At 39.1% G+C, this 17528-nt stretch overlaps 1 protein-coding gene and 1 pseudogene across 1 annotated transcript in view; both read right to left on the reverse strand.

Annotated features, from left to right (window-relative positions):
- ADGB (androglobin) overlaps window positions 1-17528 on the reverse strand; it is a 226980-nt gene that overhangs the window by 64691 nt on the left and 144761 nt on the right. The window contains 4 exon segments of the mRNA XM_075553888.1: window positions 4768-4955; window positions 7467-7620; window positions 8378-8512; window positions 16532-16625. Coding sequence (XP_075410003.1) covers window positions 4768-4955; window positions 7467-7620; window positions 8378-8512; window positions 16532-16625 — 571 coding nt within the window.
- LOC142453892 (U2 spliceosomal RNA) lies at window positions 17206-17334 on the reverse strand (annotated as a pseudogene).

A 17528-nucleotide genomic window follows, 5' to 3' on the forward strand; every position in this document is an offset into this window, starting at 1 on the left:
AGATCTAGAGATAGGGTGCTACATTTTAACCTGTTTGCCATTGTATTATGCATATTAGCAAGACTACTCACAACCCTGGTCCACGGTCAGAGGTCATTCTCCAGGGACTTAACCCACATCTATTTCCCTTTCACTTAAAAACAAAAAGCAAACACCAAATGGAAATAACTTTAAAATGGGTCAAAAGGGAGACCAAATGATACCATATTACATGTTAACTTTACTATATCTGCCAGAATCAATTTTACAATGCTCTTTGCTACTTAGCTGAATCTTTTGATTAGTTCCAACAATGTTCTTGCATTAGGGACTTTCTGTGTTTTTGGTGATATCATCTGCAAATAAAGTTTTACTTCTTCTTTGCTATTTGCACGCATTTAAGTTACCTTTCTTACCTAATAGCTCTGGATAAGACTGCCAGCACAACATGGAATAGGAATGGTGATAAAGGGTATTTTTAAAAATCATTATATTGGGGCTTATACAACTCTTATCACAATCCATACATACATCAGTTGTGTCAAGCACATCTGTACATTCATTGGCCTCATCATTCTCAAAACATTTTCTCTGCACCCAAGCCCCTGGCATCAGCTCCTCATTTTCTCCCCCTCCCTCCCCAATTCCCCCCACCCCCATGAACCCTTGATAATTAAAAAAATATTATTTTGTCATATCTTAAACTGACCAATATCTCCCTTCACCCACTTTTCTATTGTCCACCCCCCAGAGAGAAATTTATATGTAGATCCTTGTAATTGGTTCCCCCTTTCCACCCCACCTTTCTCCACCCGCCATCTATTGCCACTCTCAGCACTGGTCCTGAAGGGATCATCTGCTCTGGATTCCCTGTGTTTCCATTTCCTATCTGTACCAGTGTACATCCTCTGGTCTAGCCAGATTTGTAAGGTAGAATTGGGATCATAATAGTGGGGTGGGGGGAGGAGGCATTTAGGAACTAGAGGAAACTTTTATGTTTCATCATTGCTACACTGCGCACTGACTGGCTCGTTTCCTCCCTGTGACCCTTCTGTAAGGGAATGTCCAGTTGCCTACAGATGGGTCTTGGGTCCTCAATCTGTACTCCCCCTGAATCACAATGATTTGATTATTTTGTTCTTTGATGCCTGATAACTGATCCCTTTGGCACCTCGTGGTCACACAGGCTGGTGTGCTTCTTCCATGTGGGCTTTGTTGCTTCTGAGCTAGATGGCCACTTGTTTACCTTCAAGTCTTTAAGACCATAGAAGCTATATCTTTTGATAGCCAGGCACCATCAGCTTTCTTCACCACATTTGCTTATGCATCCATTTGTCTCCAGCGATCGTGTCGGGAAAGTGAGCATCAAGGAAAGCCAGTTTAATAGAACAAAGTATTCTTGCATTGAAGGAGTACTTGAGTGGAGGCCCAATGTACATCTGCTACCTTAATACTAAACCTGTAAATATATACACATAGATCTATTTATCCATCTGATATCGTTAAAGTTTATTCTGCCAACCTGGCTGATAAACATATGTTGGGTTAATTGAAGGGCAGAGAGGATAAATGGCTTGGTGAGCCTCACCTTTCTAGTTCTCGGGTCTCTTGCTTTGTGATGGTTGGACCAGGGTTGAGCTTCCTTAGCCAGTTACCTGCTTTAGCTGGCAAGCCTCACTTTCTGCAAGACATCCCTGAAGATAAGCTACATGGACCTACCCCAATGCGTCCCTGGGTGCTGGAGCAGCCATGTGGAGACCGCTGCCAGCGCTGAGAATCTTACACACTAACTGATTTGGTTTTCTTCCTGCGGTCACCATCATTGTGTGTATTTCGTGAGATGGAGGAGGACTTTGTAGATTGGTGTCGAACATATGGGCTAATGTTGAACTTGTGGGCTAGGGCAGTACTGGGTTTGGATGTTTTCTTGATGTGCACTTAACCTTTATATAAAACTCTCTTATAAATGAGTTTCTGTGGATTTGTTTCTGTAATGTACCCAGACTAATACCCCATCCTCAACACCTTAATAGCAACACAATCACCAAATCATCCCCCAGCCACGCTCTACAAGCGCCAATCAAATAAGGCCCCACCTTTACTTATCAATCATTAAAGTCTCTTTTTCACTATTGCTGCTTTATCGCATACACGTGTATTATTTCTAAGCCTCCCTCTCTCCAGCCAAGCTATCTTTCAGTCCACTCAACACAATGCAGCCTTGGGCATGAACTCCATCAAACACAGGCTGACAGTGTCAATTGACCTACACTCTTTAAACAGCACATGATTAGCCCTGGAGCCATTTCTAGTGTTTGTTGTCTTCTGAGGTTCTTCGTGAAAAGAGTTCTGCTGTTGTCAATGTTGTTCCTTGCCATACAGCACCCTGGACTTGAATAGCTTCATTTCTCTGTAAAGGCCATGTGGTAGGTAGATGATTTTATGTCAAGTAGCTACTCCTGTCTAGGGATGGAGTCAAACCTGTCAATGAGATCACAGTCTGATGCTGTGGCCAGGGCATGTCCCCTCCCCCTCTCCTCCTTTACCTTCCTGCTTGTTGAACAACCTGAGAGCCACTCCAGCCCTACCATGTGTCCACTATCTGTGGATCCCCATGACTGCACCCACCAGGCAATCTTCCTGCCTTCTTCATTGCGTGTGTCTGCATGCGTCTGAAGGGGAACTTATGGACTAGTATTGGACTTATGGACTTAAGATGGACTGACCTGAGATGCATTCTTAATATAGAATGATTTCTTAATATAAATCTTTCTCATACGTACACAACTGTCACTGGATTTGTTTCTCTAGTCTACTGGGTTAATAAATACAGGTAATATATTTATTAACATCTGAACTTTCACATAGACTATTTAAGCAGTTCCCTCAACTATTCCAACACACGCCTTGATTCTAAGACCATTCGCAAAGACTAACTAAGATATTGGTTAAAATCACTTTAGTCTATTAGAGGTCTTGATAGTTTGGTTTTCTATATTTCTCCTTTCATAGTAGTTAAAACAGTTCATAGAAACTGTTATTTTTAGTGCCTTTCATTTTATTCAAAGAGGCAATACAAAAATATATAAGGAGACAGATTTTTAAAATTATGCACCCCCCTTCCATTGCCCTCAATTTAGTATGTGTTTTTCACAATTTATTATGTTTTTAACATTATTATGATATTAAAACTCATAAAATCAAAAAGCCAAACTCGTTGCCGTCAAGTCAATGTTGACTCATAGAGACGCCCTGGGGTTTCTGAGACTGTACCTGTTTACAGGAGTAGAAAGCCCAGTCTTTCTCTCACAGAGCTGCTGGTGGTTTTGAACTCCTGGCCATGAGGATCACAGCATAGCTCATAACCGCTGCACACACTAGTCAGCGTTGCTCTACTCACTTCCAAATCAGCAGCTGGGACCCACCAGTCCCTCTGCAGCAGCATGATGAGGCCATGACCTTCCATAAAGAGTCGATAGCCTTAGAAAAAGCCTCAAATGGGGTCACGAAGAGTAGGAATCGGTTGATGGCAGTGGGTCTTGGGGGTTTGGGTTATATTTTTTATTATAGAAATTTATACATACCTTTTAGGGGAAAGTGTTTAAAAGTTAAATAGGTAAGTAGGGATTATAGAAAAAAGAAACAAATCAGAATACAACACCACCCCCCTCCCAAAAAAATCCCAAAAGACCTAAGCTATCATCCTTTATGTATATATTGTGTTTCCTTTGGAAAACCAATTTGCTAATATTTATAAGTTCTCTGTGACTCAGAATTGACTCTGCAGCAGATTAGATGTGTTTCTGTTTTTATTTTTTTAAGAGAGCAGGACCCACGGATGTTGTACAAGGAGGCTTCAGAGAGTTATGGACACATTCCATTCATCTTCATTTCCATTTTTGATGAACTTTCGGAATTAAAAGTTAATAGATTTTCCCAGACGTTTTGAATCCTTATATGAACCACAAAAGCTTTTACTGTCCAAAGTTGTAATATGTGTGTGTTTTCTAAGTTGAAAAAATGAAGTAGAGAGGTATTGTGTATTGGATCACAGAGCAAGAATGTTGGGTACCTGTGAAGTTATTTGATCTTTTTCTGTGGCCAACAGAAAACTGTCAAAGATTTCACAGCAGAGAATTGTATGTTTTAATATGTAAAGATAACACTAGTAATAAAACCGTGATAGTGATACACCTAGATAATTTGCTAGATAGATAGGTAGATAGTAGACTGTACCACCAACCGAAATCGCAACCTGGATTCCAGAACCACAGTCATTTTATAGAGGACTGGTAGGTGGATCTGGAGTAGTGCAGCAACATCAAAGATAGAGAGGAAGAATTTGAGATGAGAGGCATATCAGAGCGGATATCAGCAAAATTATGAAAGAGAATGGATTTCAGACGGAATCCATCCAAGTTAAGTATTTAGGGGTTCAGGAAAAGGAGAAGGAAATGTAAGCAGATGGACAGCAGTCAACACAATATATTAATTGAAGGAAGAACAGACAGAGGAGAAAGTAATAAGAGGAAAAATGTTACCAAGCATATTATGTTTATAATAGAAGGCAAAAGCATGCCATTGTAGACTAAGAAAATATCAATGCTACTATATTCAACAATCCACCTATATGTCACCTATATTAGCACATTACTCTGTTAGTCAACTCTTTTCAAATGAAGATTGAAATTGGCATTCAAAATTGACTCCGATTCTGCTACAGAATTTATCCAAAGACAATGCTTCAATAATGAGAATACATTCCCCCTTATGGAAAGCAGTTATTACCTGAAGATAAGTTTCTTATCATTGGGTATGTAATAATCTCTGATTTCTTTCATGGCAAAGGTATTGCTGGGAATTTCTCGAGCGAGGCATGGGAGGGGGTGGTAAGACCCGATGATGCGTAGTTTCCACCGTGCAGCTGCTACAAATGCCTCTCCGGTAAATGCCTCGGCCACGAATGTGTATCCTTTCTGCATGAAAGAGGCATCACACGAAAAGAAGGCCCCTGGTTACTAGTTTTTCATATGTGTACATATTCGTTTCCTACTACTGAAATGCCATACTACCGTGGCGGGCTTAAAGATCCCTGGATCTTTAGTAACAAACATAGGATTGCCAACTTTAGGTTTGAAATCGTTGTTAGCTAGCACCAGCTTACCTATTTTCTTTTTAAAAGAAGTTTATTAACAGAGAGGTCACAAGTCACATATCACGCACTGCAGCAGTTTGATCATATTTTTTAAAGTTGTACAAGCATCACTACAACATTTTGACCCTGCTTGTACTCATTGTTATTAGCTCTCCATCTTATTTCCCCCAAGCTCCCCTACCACACCCCCTGATGAGCCTTTAATCCAGTTACTGGCTCTATAGATCTACCTATCCTGGGTTTCCTATAGAGGTAAACATACAAAACACAATACAAAAACATACTAAAAATAACAAAATAAACAAGAGGAAAACCTTAATTGAAAGGAAGCAGGAAATATAACAAATCACAACAAATTTTAAATGAGTTAAAAGGGAGGTCAAAAGGTATTGTTTAAAATTTTAAATCTAACTGCATCTACAACAATCCATTTTCCTTTGCATTCTGCACGATAGCAAGAATATTCATAGCCCTGGTCTACTGTCAGAGGGGATTCACCAGAGGCTTAATCCACCTGCATTCCCTTCATTTTTCCCCCTATGATGAAACAACTTTAAAATAGGCCAAAAGGTAGATAAAATGATGAGCTATTACCTTTTCACTTAAGTACGTCTGCCATAATCAAGCTTCCCATGGCCTCTGTCAGCTACCACGGTTCTTCACAACCCTCGTCTATGTTCAGAAGGAATTCATGGGAGACAACCCATGTGTATTTCCCCCTCACTTTTTATAAATGTTTTATTCTCAAGATCAGCTCTAAACTCAGTAGGGATACAGTACTCAAGGTTCTATTTTGACTCTCATGAAATTATCTTAGTTTTCTTTTGTGAGATGTAGTCAATTAATATGGCCCTTTTAGCCACGAGTATTCTATGTGATGTATCGTGCACCATAGAGATGATGGGAGAAAAGGAGCCAGGCCAAGGCCAGAGAACAATGCAAGGAAGCCAGGAGACACAAGAGAAGAGTACTGAGACCGTGGAACTGTGCAGTTGAGCAGAGGTCTGGCTTCCTATCCAGTGGACCCTATGGCTGAGAACAAGATAGACACTTGGCTATTGGCTAAGGAGAGATGTTTTTGTGGACCAATGATTGTCTTTTCTCAGTCATATATAACAAGAAATATGAAAGGGAGCTACTTATTTACTAATTTTCTTGTGGTGTCCTGTAGCTCCCCTAACAAGCCCCATTGATTGTGAGCTCTGTGTGGCCATTGAAACACAGGAGCAAGCCCAGCACAGCAGAATGTTGTGGCAGGAACCGTTGGTGTTCAAATCGGATAAAGAAGGGCAGAGAGTGGAGGCATGTCTGACCCTGACTCATGGTAACAGGAAAGCCAGAGGAGGTCAGATATGAACTCCACAGTCATACCTACTCCCTGGACCATTTACAGATTGAGCTTCAACTTACACTTGCAGAAGGGCAATTGATGATCTCTTCTATAGTCATTCCCTGGCTGTGCTTACTTTGATTATTATGCAATTAATAAGTAAGTTCCATGTGTATAGTTGTTGTTTATGGAAATCATCAGTCATATATAACAAGAAATACGAATGATAGTTACTTGGCCAATAACCGATTCCATAAACAGGTTATTCAACAGAATGTGGAAATTATTGAATAATATCATTAATGTCACATACTAGTAAAATTCTTCCTGAAGATTATTCAAAAATAGTTACAGCAGTGCAACAACACAGAATTGCCAAAAATCCAAGCTGAATTCAGATGACGTGAAGCGTTATTGTTGATGTGAGCTGGATCTTGGTTAAAGTAGATAATACTCAAAAGATGTTTACCTTTTGTGTGTGGACTACACAACGGCATCTGAGCTTCTCTTTTGTACACAGTATGGATATTTAACTGTGGAGCGTAACATATTATGGGTAACATTGTGAAGGATGTGAATTCTAGAGCACCTAACTGCACTCAGGTGGATGGAGCCTTGTTCAAAAACAGAAGAAAAGTTGGGTAAACTCAGGGTTGTATCCTTCACCAGTCTTACTCAGTATGGATGCTGTGCAAGTAATCAGTGCAGCAGGACTATACTGAAGAATAATAGCACCTTGTCAGAATTGGAGGTTGGTGGCTCAAATCCACCAGCTGCTCCTCAGAATAAAGATGAGGCAGACAAGCTACTTTAAATATCACAACTTTGGAAATCCGGAGGGACAGTTCTACTCTTCTGAGGACTTAGAATCAATGCAAAAGCAATGTGTGTGTGTGTGTGCATGTTATTTAACAACCTATGACAAGCCGATGTCATATTTTTGTCTCCCGACAGTGAAAAGCACATATTCTATCACCTGAGGAGAATAAACTTTACACTCACCTTGTTCTTGGTATAGAGGTAAGGCACCACTTTTTGGAAAACCTTTGGCACCTGTTCCAATGTGTCATTATTAACAACGTGAAGCATGCAGACTGGAAGGGTTGTGTATATTTTGGGGACCACGATCATATCTTGAGGAACCAAAAATACTTCTCTATAATTAAAAGAAGCATAAACTTTAATATGTATCTTAAAGTTTGACATTAACTACAATGCTAAGTTATAAAATATTATATTACATCCTAACTTACAAAGTAGACATTTTCCTTTAAAAATTATTAATAGTTTTCTATGTAAATCCAATTATGCTGAGAAATCCCATTTAGTATATATATGCGATTTTAAAAACAGTTAAGGGCATAATTACAAATATAGATAACTGAACATATAAAAATTGTTTCATTCAGATTTTTCATCAAACTATAAATGTGAAACAGGCCTACAGTAAGTAAAGGTACAGATAACTTCAAGTAAATGTACTGTTGGATAATATCTTCAAATTTAGTAAATCTTGGTAGCGATAGTCATAAATTTAGCTCAGAGTCTAGATTTTAATTTGCAAATTTTAGCCACAGTGCTAAAGAGCTAAAACTAGCTTTATGTTTCCTTTCTGTGCTGGACACATATAATCTGTTACTCTAATATCATAGTCATACAAATTTCTAACAATTAATTCATATTCTCAATATCTTATTTAAAGAGAGATAAATTTTCAATAATACCATCTAATTCATGCATATAGGTTTGCATAAATTCTAGACAAGGAGGTGAAATGTTAATATTTATTCTATCATTAAACTAATATAATATAATGTTATAGTATAATTATATTATAATACAATACATATTATAATATTAATATTAAATGCCATCTAAAAATGACTCCCTTGGCCAGTACATAATAACCTCACCTGAAAACTATAAACCAAGAGTTTGGTGGCTGGTCTGGGTAATTCACAGAATAGTCGGCAAACGCAATCTTAGTTTCTTCGTCTTGATAGCACGGGTAGGATTCAATAGACCTGCACTTGCTTTTAAACATTAGTCTGCAAATATGAACATGTTAGTATCAGTGGAAGAAGCAACTCTTAACATACATACTATTTGCAAAAGGAAAAATGAGGTCAACATGACATGAAATAATTGTGTTTTGGTTACTGGTTTAAGGTCTTGACCACAGGGAAGTTGTGGGCCCGGGTGGGTGTTACATAGGAAGGGCCATTCAGGTCCATGGTAATACATGGCCCTCAGAGGAGCCCACATTTAGCTCAAGCTTTTGGTCAAAAGAGAACCTGACTCGTGATTGATGAAGTGATTGAAGCCGATAGGTGAGAACTCAGAACCGGAGTTCAAATTGTAAAGATAGGAAAACCAACTACTAGGAATAAAATTGGGATAATTTTGTTCCACCAAGTCTTCCTCCATCTCTCAAAAGAGACGAAATGAGGCCAACTGAAGGGGGAAAGCTGAGTCAGTTAAAGGGTAATAATCATCCCAGGATTGGTGGGGGTCTCCACACACCTGCTCCAGTGTAGGTCCATGTGGCTTCTGCTCAGGGATGTTTTGCAGGAAGTAAACCTTGGAAGCAAAAGAAGTTACCTACTTACGGCAACTTCACCCTGAACTGACCTTCACAAAGCAAGAGAACGGAGAACTCGAAAGGTGAGGCTCACAAGCCATGTATGCCTCTGCCCTTCAATTAACCCACCTGTGCTTATCAGCCAGGTTGACAATATGCTCAGTGAGCAAACATTGTTGTGAAACACAGGAAGATACATAAAACTCTATTGTTTAATGCAATTAGGACACACAGGAACCTACAGGATTCAAGGATTCCCATATCCTCTTGATTATGGGAAATGGTAATGCTTGTTGACCCCAGAAAATGGAAGTGCGGGGGGAGGGGGGGGCAATTTGAAACAACAAGTGTAACTCTCAGTCAGGCAATGCAGAAGGGCAGCCCAGGAAATGCAGGATTCACTGTTCTCCTTCACACCAACGCAAGTCCAGGAGGTAAGGTTTGACCTGAGATAAGTGAAACTGTTTGGGGCCCCACTGAGTAGAGGTAGGCTAAGTACCAGAAGGATTCTCTCTTTCTTTATATTCACGAATCTCCTGGAGATGTTTGGAGCTAAGATATGTGAAACCAGTTGAAGCACAATTGACCGGATGTAAAAGCAATTCCTAGTGGAAAAGAGACAAGAATGGATTTTGATATGAGAAATAGGTTTGTAAAAGATTTTTAAAAATAAAATAAAACACACATACACCAACACAAACACACAGAGTCATGGACATGGGGATAATGCTAGAGGGTTCCTTCTACATGGTTCCATGCATGTGTGAATTATTATGGGTGAAGGCTTCTTCAAGGATGCCCCCTGTCAGGTTGTGACATCTCCAAGAGAGGAGTGATATGAATCATCTTTTGGATTTTATTGGTTCAACTGCGTTGTTAACTGGATCTAGACTTTGCACTACCAGGAATCTAGAACCTTTTGTACAATGTTTCAGGTAGTAGTTAGGAAGAAACCATAAGAACCATAAGAAATAGACTCTATTGGAGGTCCACACAGAATAAGAGGTGCTTTTGGTTTCCTGACGCCACGTGGTTTAATTGCACTATCATGAGAAAGCAAAGTTGTGAAGATCCTCATGGAGTAATTAATTTCATGATTCATTTGACTGTTGAGAAGGTCATTGATAGGTTTATATTATGTGAGATTTTAAAAAGCCTTTCCAAATGGCCATAGAGCAAGGTTAAGGTGACCCTATATCCTGGTATCCTTAGGACAGCACTGGTTTACACTGATTAACAACAATCCCTCTTCTCTAAGAGTCTTACTTTACGATCTATCAATACAAAGTGCCACTACAAAGCACATGAGGACTAGTTTAATCTAAGCTTGAGCCAACATGAGATTTCACCAGGATTTTTAGGGAAATGCTGTAATAGAACTAGCTACCATTCTGAAATAAAGAGAAATGTAGGAGCTTTCCATAGAAACAGCTGCAACATCTGTTAATGTTATAACTTGGAATGTGCAAAGGAAGAATCTAGGAAATTTGGAAGTGGCCAAAAACGATATGAAACACATAAATATCAAGGTTCTAGGAAATAGTGAGCTAAAACTAACTGGTTTGGGCCACTTTGAATCAGAATATCATGAATTACTATGCTTGGAATAAGAAAATCAAGAGGAATGGTATGGAATTCATTGTCACAAAGGACGTTGAAAATTCAAACATGAATCACAATACTGTCTGTGATAGAATTATATCTATCCACTTTTAAGGAAATCCAATCAACACAACTATTATTCAAATTTATGCCACAAAAGCTAGTGATGAAGAACTTGAAGAATTCCACCAACAAATTCAGGCTAAACTTGATCAAACATGTAATCAGGATGAATTGATAATCATTGGTAATTGGAAGGCAAAAGTTGGACACTAAGAGGAAGATTCTGTAGTTGGAAAATATAGACTTGGTGTTAGAAGCAAAACTGGGGTTTGCAAGATAAATCTTTGCAAAACCAGTCACTTGTTCATAGCAAATACCTTTGTGTCAACCACACAAAAGGTGACTATATATATATAGACTTCCCCAGATGGAATACACAGAAATCAAATTGACCACATCTGTGGGAAGAAGTGATGGAGAAGCTTGAAACCAGAAGGTAAAACCAGGCATGCGCTGACTGTGGAAGAGGCCATCAATTGCTCATAGGCAAGTTCAGGATAAAGCTGAAGAAAATGAACAGGTCCACAAAACCAAAGTAAGACCTTGAGTCTATCCAATCTGAATTTACAGACTATCTCAAGAACAGATTTGATGAATTGAACACTAATGACAGGATAGCTCGTCTGATGAGCTATGGGAGGATATCAAGAATATTATTCATGAAGAAAGCAAAAGATCATTAAAAAGACAAGAAAGATCACTTGCTCTTAATCAGAGAGTAGCTAAAGCAAACAGAAGAGATGATGAAGTCAAAGAGCTGAACAGAACATTTCAAAGAGGACCATGTAAACTATTATATTGAAGCACACAAAGCCTTATGGTAGTTGTATAATCTGGTGTCAACTTGAGACTACTAAGAGTGAAGGGGTGGGGTTTAGCCTGGCAATCAGGTCACAGCTTGATGACCTCATTTGGAGGCTCTAAGGAGATAAGTAGCTCACTGAAGGCCAGACCTACATTCTCGCTGCAAGACATTCCTGTTGACAAGCCACATGGATCTAAACTTATGAAGTCAGAGCCCTGAAGCCAGAGGAGCCACGTGGAGACCCATGCCAGCATTGAGACATTTCCACCACCCCCCGATCCACAAGACTTTCTACCCACTGACCTATGATCTTCCAGCATTCGGCATTATTACATGGCTGCGTGGGTCTGAAGCAGAATTTATAGCCATTATTGGACATATGGGCTAATATTAGATTATGACTCGATCTGGGCTGGGAGGTTTTCATAATGTACAATTACTCTTTGATATAAAGTCCTCTCTTATACACATGAGTGTCTATGAATTTGTTTCTCTACTCGACCCAGGCTAGCACAACCCTGGAGTGAGAGAACCAAACAGGGACGAGCATGCTCCTCACATCTTAACCTGAAAGAACCCCAGAAAAAAATCCAAGCCTCTACGTGCAATATGGAAAGATTCTACGGGAAAAATATTTCATGGTGCAAGAAGCATAAAAAGAGATAGAAAGAATACATAGAGTCACTGTGCCCTTACCCACCCCACCCCCAAATTAGTCAACAATCCATCATTTCAGGAGTTAGCATATGAATGAGAACCAATGGCACTGTATAAGGCTGGGTTGACGACTGAAACAAATTCAGTGGCATTCACATATATGTGAGAAAGGGCTTTATATCAAGAATTAATTATATATCCAGGAAACATCTCAGCCCAGTCCAATTCAAGTCCGTAAGTCCAATGAGTCCCTCCTCAGACAGACATAGTCACATTTAATGGTGAAGAATGCAGGAAGATCACAGACTGATGCCTGCAAAGTCCTGTGGATCTGAAGTTGGTGTGAAGCCTATCAGGGCTCCGAATCAGCAAAGTAATTCAGAAAGGGAAAGCAGAGAGAGACTGGCCTCCAGAGAGCTATTGATCTCAGTCTTACCTCCCGGTGACCTGATTGGCAGGCTAAACCCCACACCTACACTTTTATATATCTTCAAGTTGCCATGAACATATCTGACTACCACAGGTACTGAAGGAAGAATTTCTGGGTTGAGCTCATTCCTTCTTAAATCCACGTGTCTTTTGTTGTTAAGTGCCATAAAGTCAGTTCCAACTCATTGTGACCCTGTGCACAAAGGAATGAAAGAGCCTGGTTCTGTGCCAACTTCACAACTGTTCCTACGCCTGAGTCCATTGTTGCAGCCACTGTGGCAATCCAACCCCTTGAGGGAATTCTTCTTTTTTATGCTCCTCTAGTTTTCCAAGCATGATGTCCTCCTCCAGGGACCGGTCGCTCCTGACAGCATGCACAAAGTATCTGAGATGGAAGATTCCCCATCATTGTCTCTAAATAGCATCTGACCATACTTCTTCCAAGGCAGATGTCTGTTCTTTCGGTAGTCCATGATATTTTCAATATCCTTTACTAGCACCATAATTCCTATGCATTGATTCTTCTTTAGTCTTCCTTATTCAGTGCCCAACTTTCACATGCATATGAGGTGATTGAAAATCCTGTAGCTTGACTCTGGTGTACCTTACTCCTCTCAAAGTAATATCCTTGATTTTGCACACTTTAACGAGATCTCATGCAGCAAATTTACCCAATGCAATGTGTCATTTGATCTCTTGATTGCTGCTTTCAGGAGCATTGATTATGGATTCAAGCAGATGAAATCGTTCACAACTGTAATATTTTCTTCATTTATCATAATGTTCCCTATTAAATTCACTTGTAATGTTTGTATAGTCTATGTTTAAGAATAATGCATTATATATCTATAAGAATTTCATCAAAAGTACCATGCAGCACATCTGCCAACATTCTAGTCTGCCCAAATAAAACAAAACAAAACAAACTCTTCGTGACCCTATAGGACAGACAGGATAGCGCTGCCCATCAGTTGCAGGGTCTAAGACAGTAACTGTTTAAGGGAGTAAATAGCCCCATCTTTATCCAGCAAAATGGCTGGGGTTTTGAACTGGTGGCTTTTTGGATCCCAGCCCAATGCATATCCACTGTGCCACCAGGGCACTTCTTAGAGTTCTTGAAAAACTTTTACCCAATTATAAGGGGGCATAGGTTTACTAGTCTGATAGAGGTTATGGCCCTTATTCACCTGGAGGTCCAGAGCCAAATGCTCCCTCATGTTAGACTAATCCATCATTTCAGTTCAAAAGGACAGCTTTGATCCATGGACAAAGTACCGAAAGTTAGAGAAAAGGAGGACCATCAAGTGGAAACCCAGGGAGAATGTGGCGTATGGAATGGTACCCTGACGGCACTGCATCAGATGAGTTTAAACATAAGGCTTATTCACTGTTACATTTAAAGCTGGAGACTTATACCGTTAACCTCCACTTAATTCAAACTAAAAAGCTAAAATATAATCTGTAACTGACCGCCAGCCTTTGTATTACTACGCCACACATTTTACTCTAACATATATTTTAAATCTTTAAAGATAGCTATTATCTGGATTCTTGTTTGTATTATAATATTTCTGATCTCTCTGGTTGCCTTTAAGGGTTTATTTTTTTTTTATTTCTTTGGTTTTTCAAAAATCGGCTCTCATTAGTTTATTTGTTATTTTGGGGATGCATTTCCAGCATAGAGTTTGGAGAGTTTCTTTAAAAATATGGTTTGATGTTATTTATTACTAAAAAACAAAATCAAATTCATTGCCATAACGTGGAGTTTAACTCACAGCAACTCTAGAGAATAGAGTAGAACTTCCCCTGTGTGTTCAAGAGACTGTACATCCTTACAGGAGTAGAAAGCCTCATCTTACTTTCGTGGAATAGCTGGTGATTTTGAACTGTTGACCTTATGGTTAGCCGCTCAATGCATAACCCACTACACTATCTGTTTGGAGATATTCTAACCTATTATCTCTTTACAGCTACACACAAATTTAAGTCAGAAGGTATTACTACTATGGCTCCAGTTCACATATGCACATCCTATCGCAATCAATATATGTTTAAACATGTCCCTATGAACAGTGTATGCATGCAGACAAATTTCCACAGTATGATATTTATCTTAGTCTTGTTAGGGTGTTGCTTTCCTAAGAAAGATCTAGCGAAGGCTGTAAGTTTTGAGGGGATCTGAGGGGATCTTATGGGATCTGAGGGGATCTGCTGGGACAATTGAATTCAAGAAGGAGAGGTCAACTAAAAAATAATGGGTCCCATTTGGGGGGAATGCTCAAGGGGCACTCTGAAAAGACTTTTCAAAGATACATATGACGAAGACAGGAACTTAAGAGGAAGAATGTTTAGGAAAATTGAAAACTGCACTGATTAAAAAAAAGGCCAAGGGAGGAAGGGAGACTCCGGATAGAGCAAGATATGACAAAATAACGATGTATAAATTACAAAGGGCACATGAGGGAGGGGGGAGCAGGGAGGGAGGAGGAAAAAAAGAGGACCTGATGCAAAGGGCTTAAGTGGAGAGCAAATGCTTTGAGAATGATTGGGGCAGGGAATGTATAGATGTGCTTTATACAATTGATGTATGTATATGTATGGATTGTGATAAGAGTTGTATGAGTCCCTAATGAAATGTAAAAAAAGAAAAGAGAAAAAAAAGAAAGAAAAGAAAATGATTAGGGCAAAGAATGTACAGATGTGCTTTATACAATTGATGTATGTATATGTATGGACTGTGATAAGAATTGTATGAGCCCCTAATACGTTTTAAAAAAAGGCCAAGAAATGAGCTGGATGATTTTATTAATTCTTTCATTACAACTGTGTACCTGCTCTACCCTAGAGGATAGAAAGGCTGTCCTATGGGAGTTTCATTGGGAAACCTTACCTCTTCCATCCTACAACACTAATTTTGTCTTTTCAGAGTTCTTTTTGTTACCAAAATCAAAGAGTCTTTGAAAGGAACAGACCTTAAGTCCCTCAATGACTGTCAAGACTGGCATTTTGACGTGGTGTAACCTAAAGGAGGCTGGATTCTTCAGGAAAGCTTTGGAGAGATGAAAAGTCCACCTTCAGAAAGGTTCAGGCCTAGATAAAGGATACAGCTTCACGTTTTGACATTTGTGTTTAATAAGTAATTTGATGATGATTTTTAGCAATGTTTTTGACACATATTCCTATACACTTCATGTTTTGAACATGTTATGAGTCATTTCCATTTCCTGATTTCAACACCTTCCTATGCTTCAATGTGGATAATTTTCCACTTACCCATCTTCTCGTTCACTAATCTCATCTACTCATGCTAATCTTCTATAAAACCCCTTCATGGTGGCTTCATTTCCGTGATCAGAAATTTCAATGATAGAATTTCCACTTGGCTTTTCTACACTCAATTCAAATTCTCAAACTTCTATGTTATATATGTAGTATTTTGAAAGTATTTCCATAACATTCCCTTAGTTATCTTATGTGCTAGCTCTAATATTTGGATCTCCAGAAAGTCTACTTCTTTCAAGTGCACACACACACACTTTCTCTTGGTGTTGTGCTTGTGAATGCAGTATGTTGTTAGACGGAGGTTTTTCCCGGCACAATTTACATTTGGTCTTTGGTAGGCTCTGAACTGACAACTCGGACCACTTAGTGAGGCATCCTCCTCTAGCAGGTCTAAACTCTGACCTTTGTCTCTTGAGCACCACGAAATTGCAAGAAATCCCTTTCTGCTTTGCAAAGCTTTCCTGTTGAGAATTTTAACTAAGTGAGATTAAAATATGAGAAAGTAGCAAATACTAGACAAAATCTTGGGATAAGATACCGTTCCTAGCTACAACAATAAAGAAACTTTAATAAACAATGTGATATTTGGACAGGAACCTGCAGATTATTGCTATGGTGCAATAAGAAATATCATGGTTTACCCATTACCTTAAGAGAGAAACTGCATATTGCTCCATATTCATTTCCACCAGAGCCCAAAATTTTTGAAGAGTATCAGAAACAAGGATATTTTCTTTTGTGTCTAAAAAAATAGTAAATAATAACATTAAGAAAGTGATAAGTTGCCTGGGAGATTATCTTTCCCCCCCAAGTCATTTTATTAGGAGATAATCCAGACATTATACCATTCCATAGTTCAATCATATCAAACAATGTTGAACAATTGCTACCAAAATCAGTTTCAAACACTTTCCTCCTCCTGGAACTCCTTAACATCAGCGGTCCTGTACCACCACTCCACTTCCCCAAGCATACCTTCCAGGAGCCCCGATTCTAGTTACTGTCTCTGTCTCTATAGATTCACCTAGCCTAGGGTTCATGTAGGTTCAGGAATGGATTTGGCTCACACTTAATCCTAGCTCCAATCTAAGAAAAATTAATTATCACAACATGATTCTATTGTATACTTGCCCTCGTGAAAGAAACAGAGAAGATATGGGTACTTGAACGACCATCTTGATTAAAACCATTACTTTACAGATCAAACTTGAAACTCAGAAATAGTGTAATGTACAAAGTCATTACTTTTGTTATCCACAAAACCATGTTTAAAATCTAGAACTATCATTTTCTTTCATCTTTAGTTTTAAAAAATCATAAATTATGCTTTGATCTAAATGAAGACAATCATCAAAGAGCTTCTAAATACCAAAACTTATTCAAGAAAGGTCTTATTAAACTGATAAGAACAGATACTACACTTAATTTCAGCCAAAAGCCCGAGAAGCAATAAATCCAGGGATACATATGGTAGCCAACTAAAAAAGGAGGGGGGGAAAGACATGGGTAGCAGGGAAACTTCAAACCGGTGCTCCAAGATGTGAATTCAACATACATGCATGAAGCAGGGAACTAACAGAGAGCTCTGAGGGGCCGGCCCCAATCCCAACTACAAGGGCAGCCAGCCCTCCCCACAGAAGCATTC

This window comes from Tenrec ecaudatus, chromosome 7 (assembly GCF_050624435.1).
Source record: "Tenrec ecaudatus isolate mTenEca1 chromosome 7, mTenEca1.hap1, whole genome shotgun sequence".
Classification (NCBI taxonomy): Eukaryota; Metazoa; Chordata; class Mammalia; order Afrosoricida; family Tenrecidae; genus Tenrec; species Tenrec ecaudatus.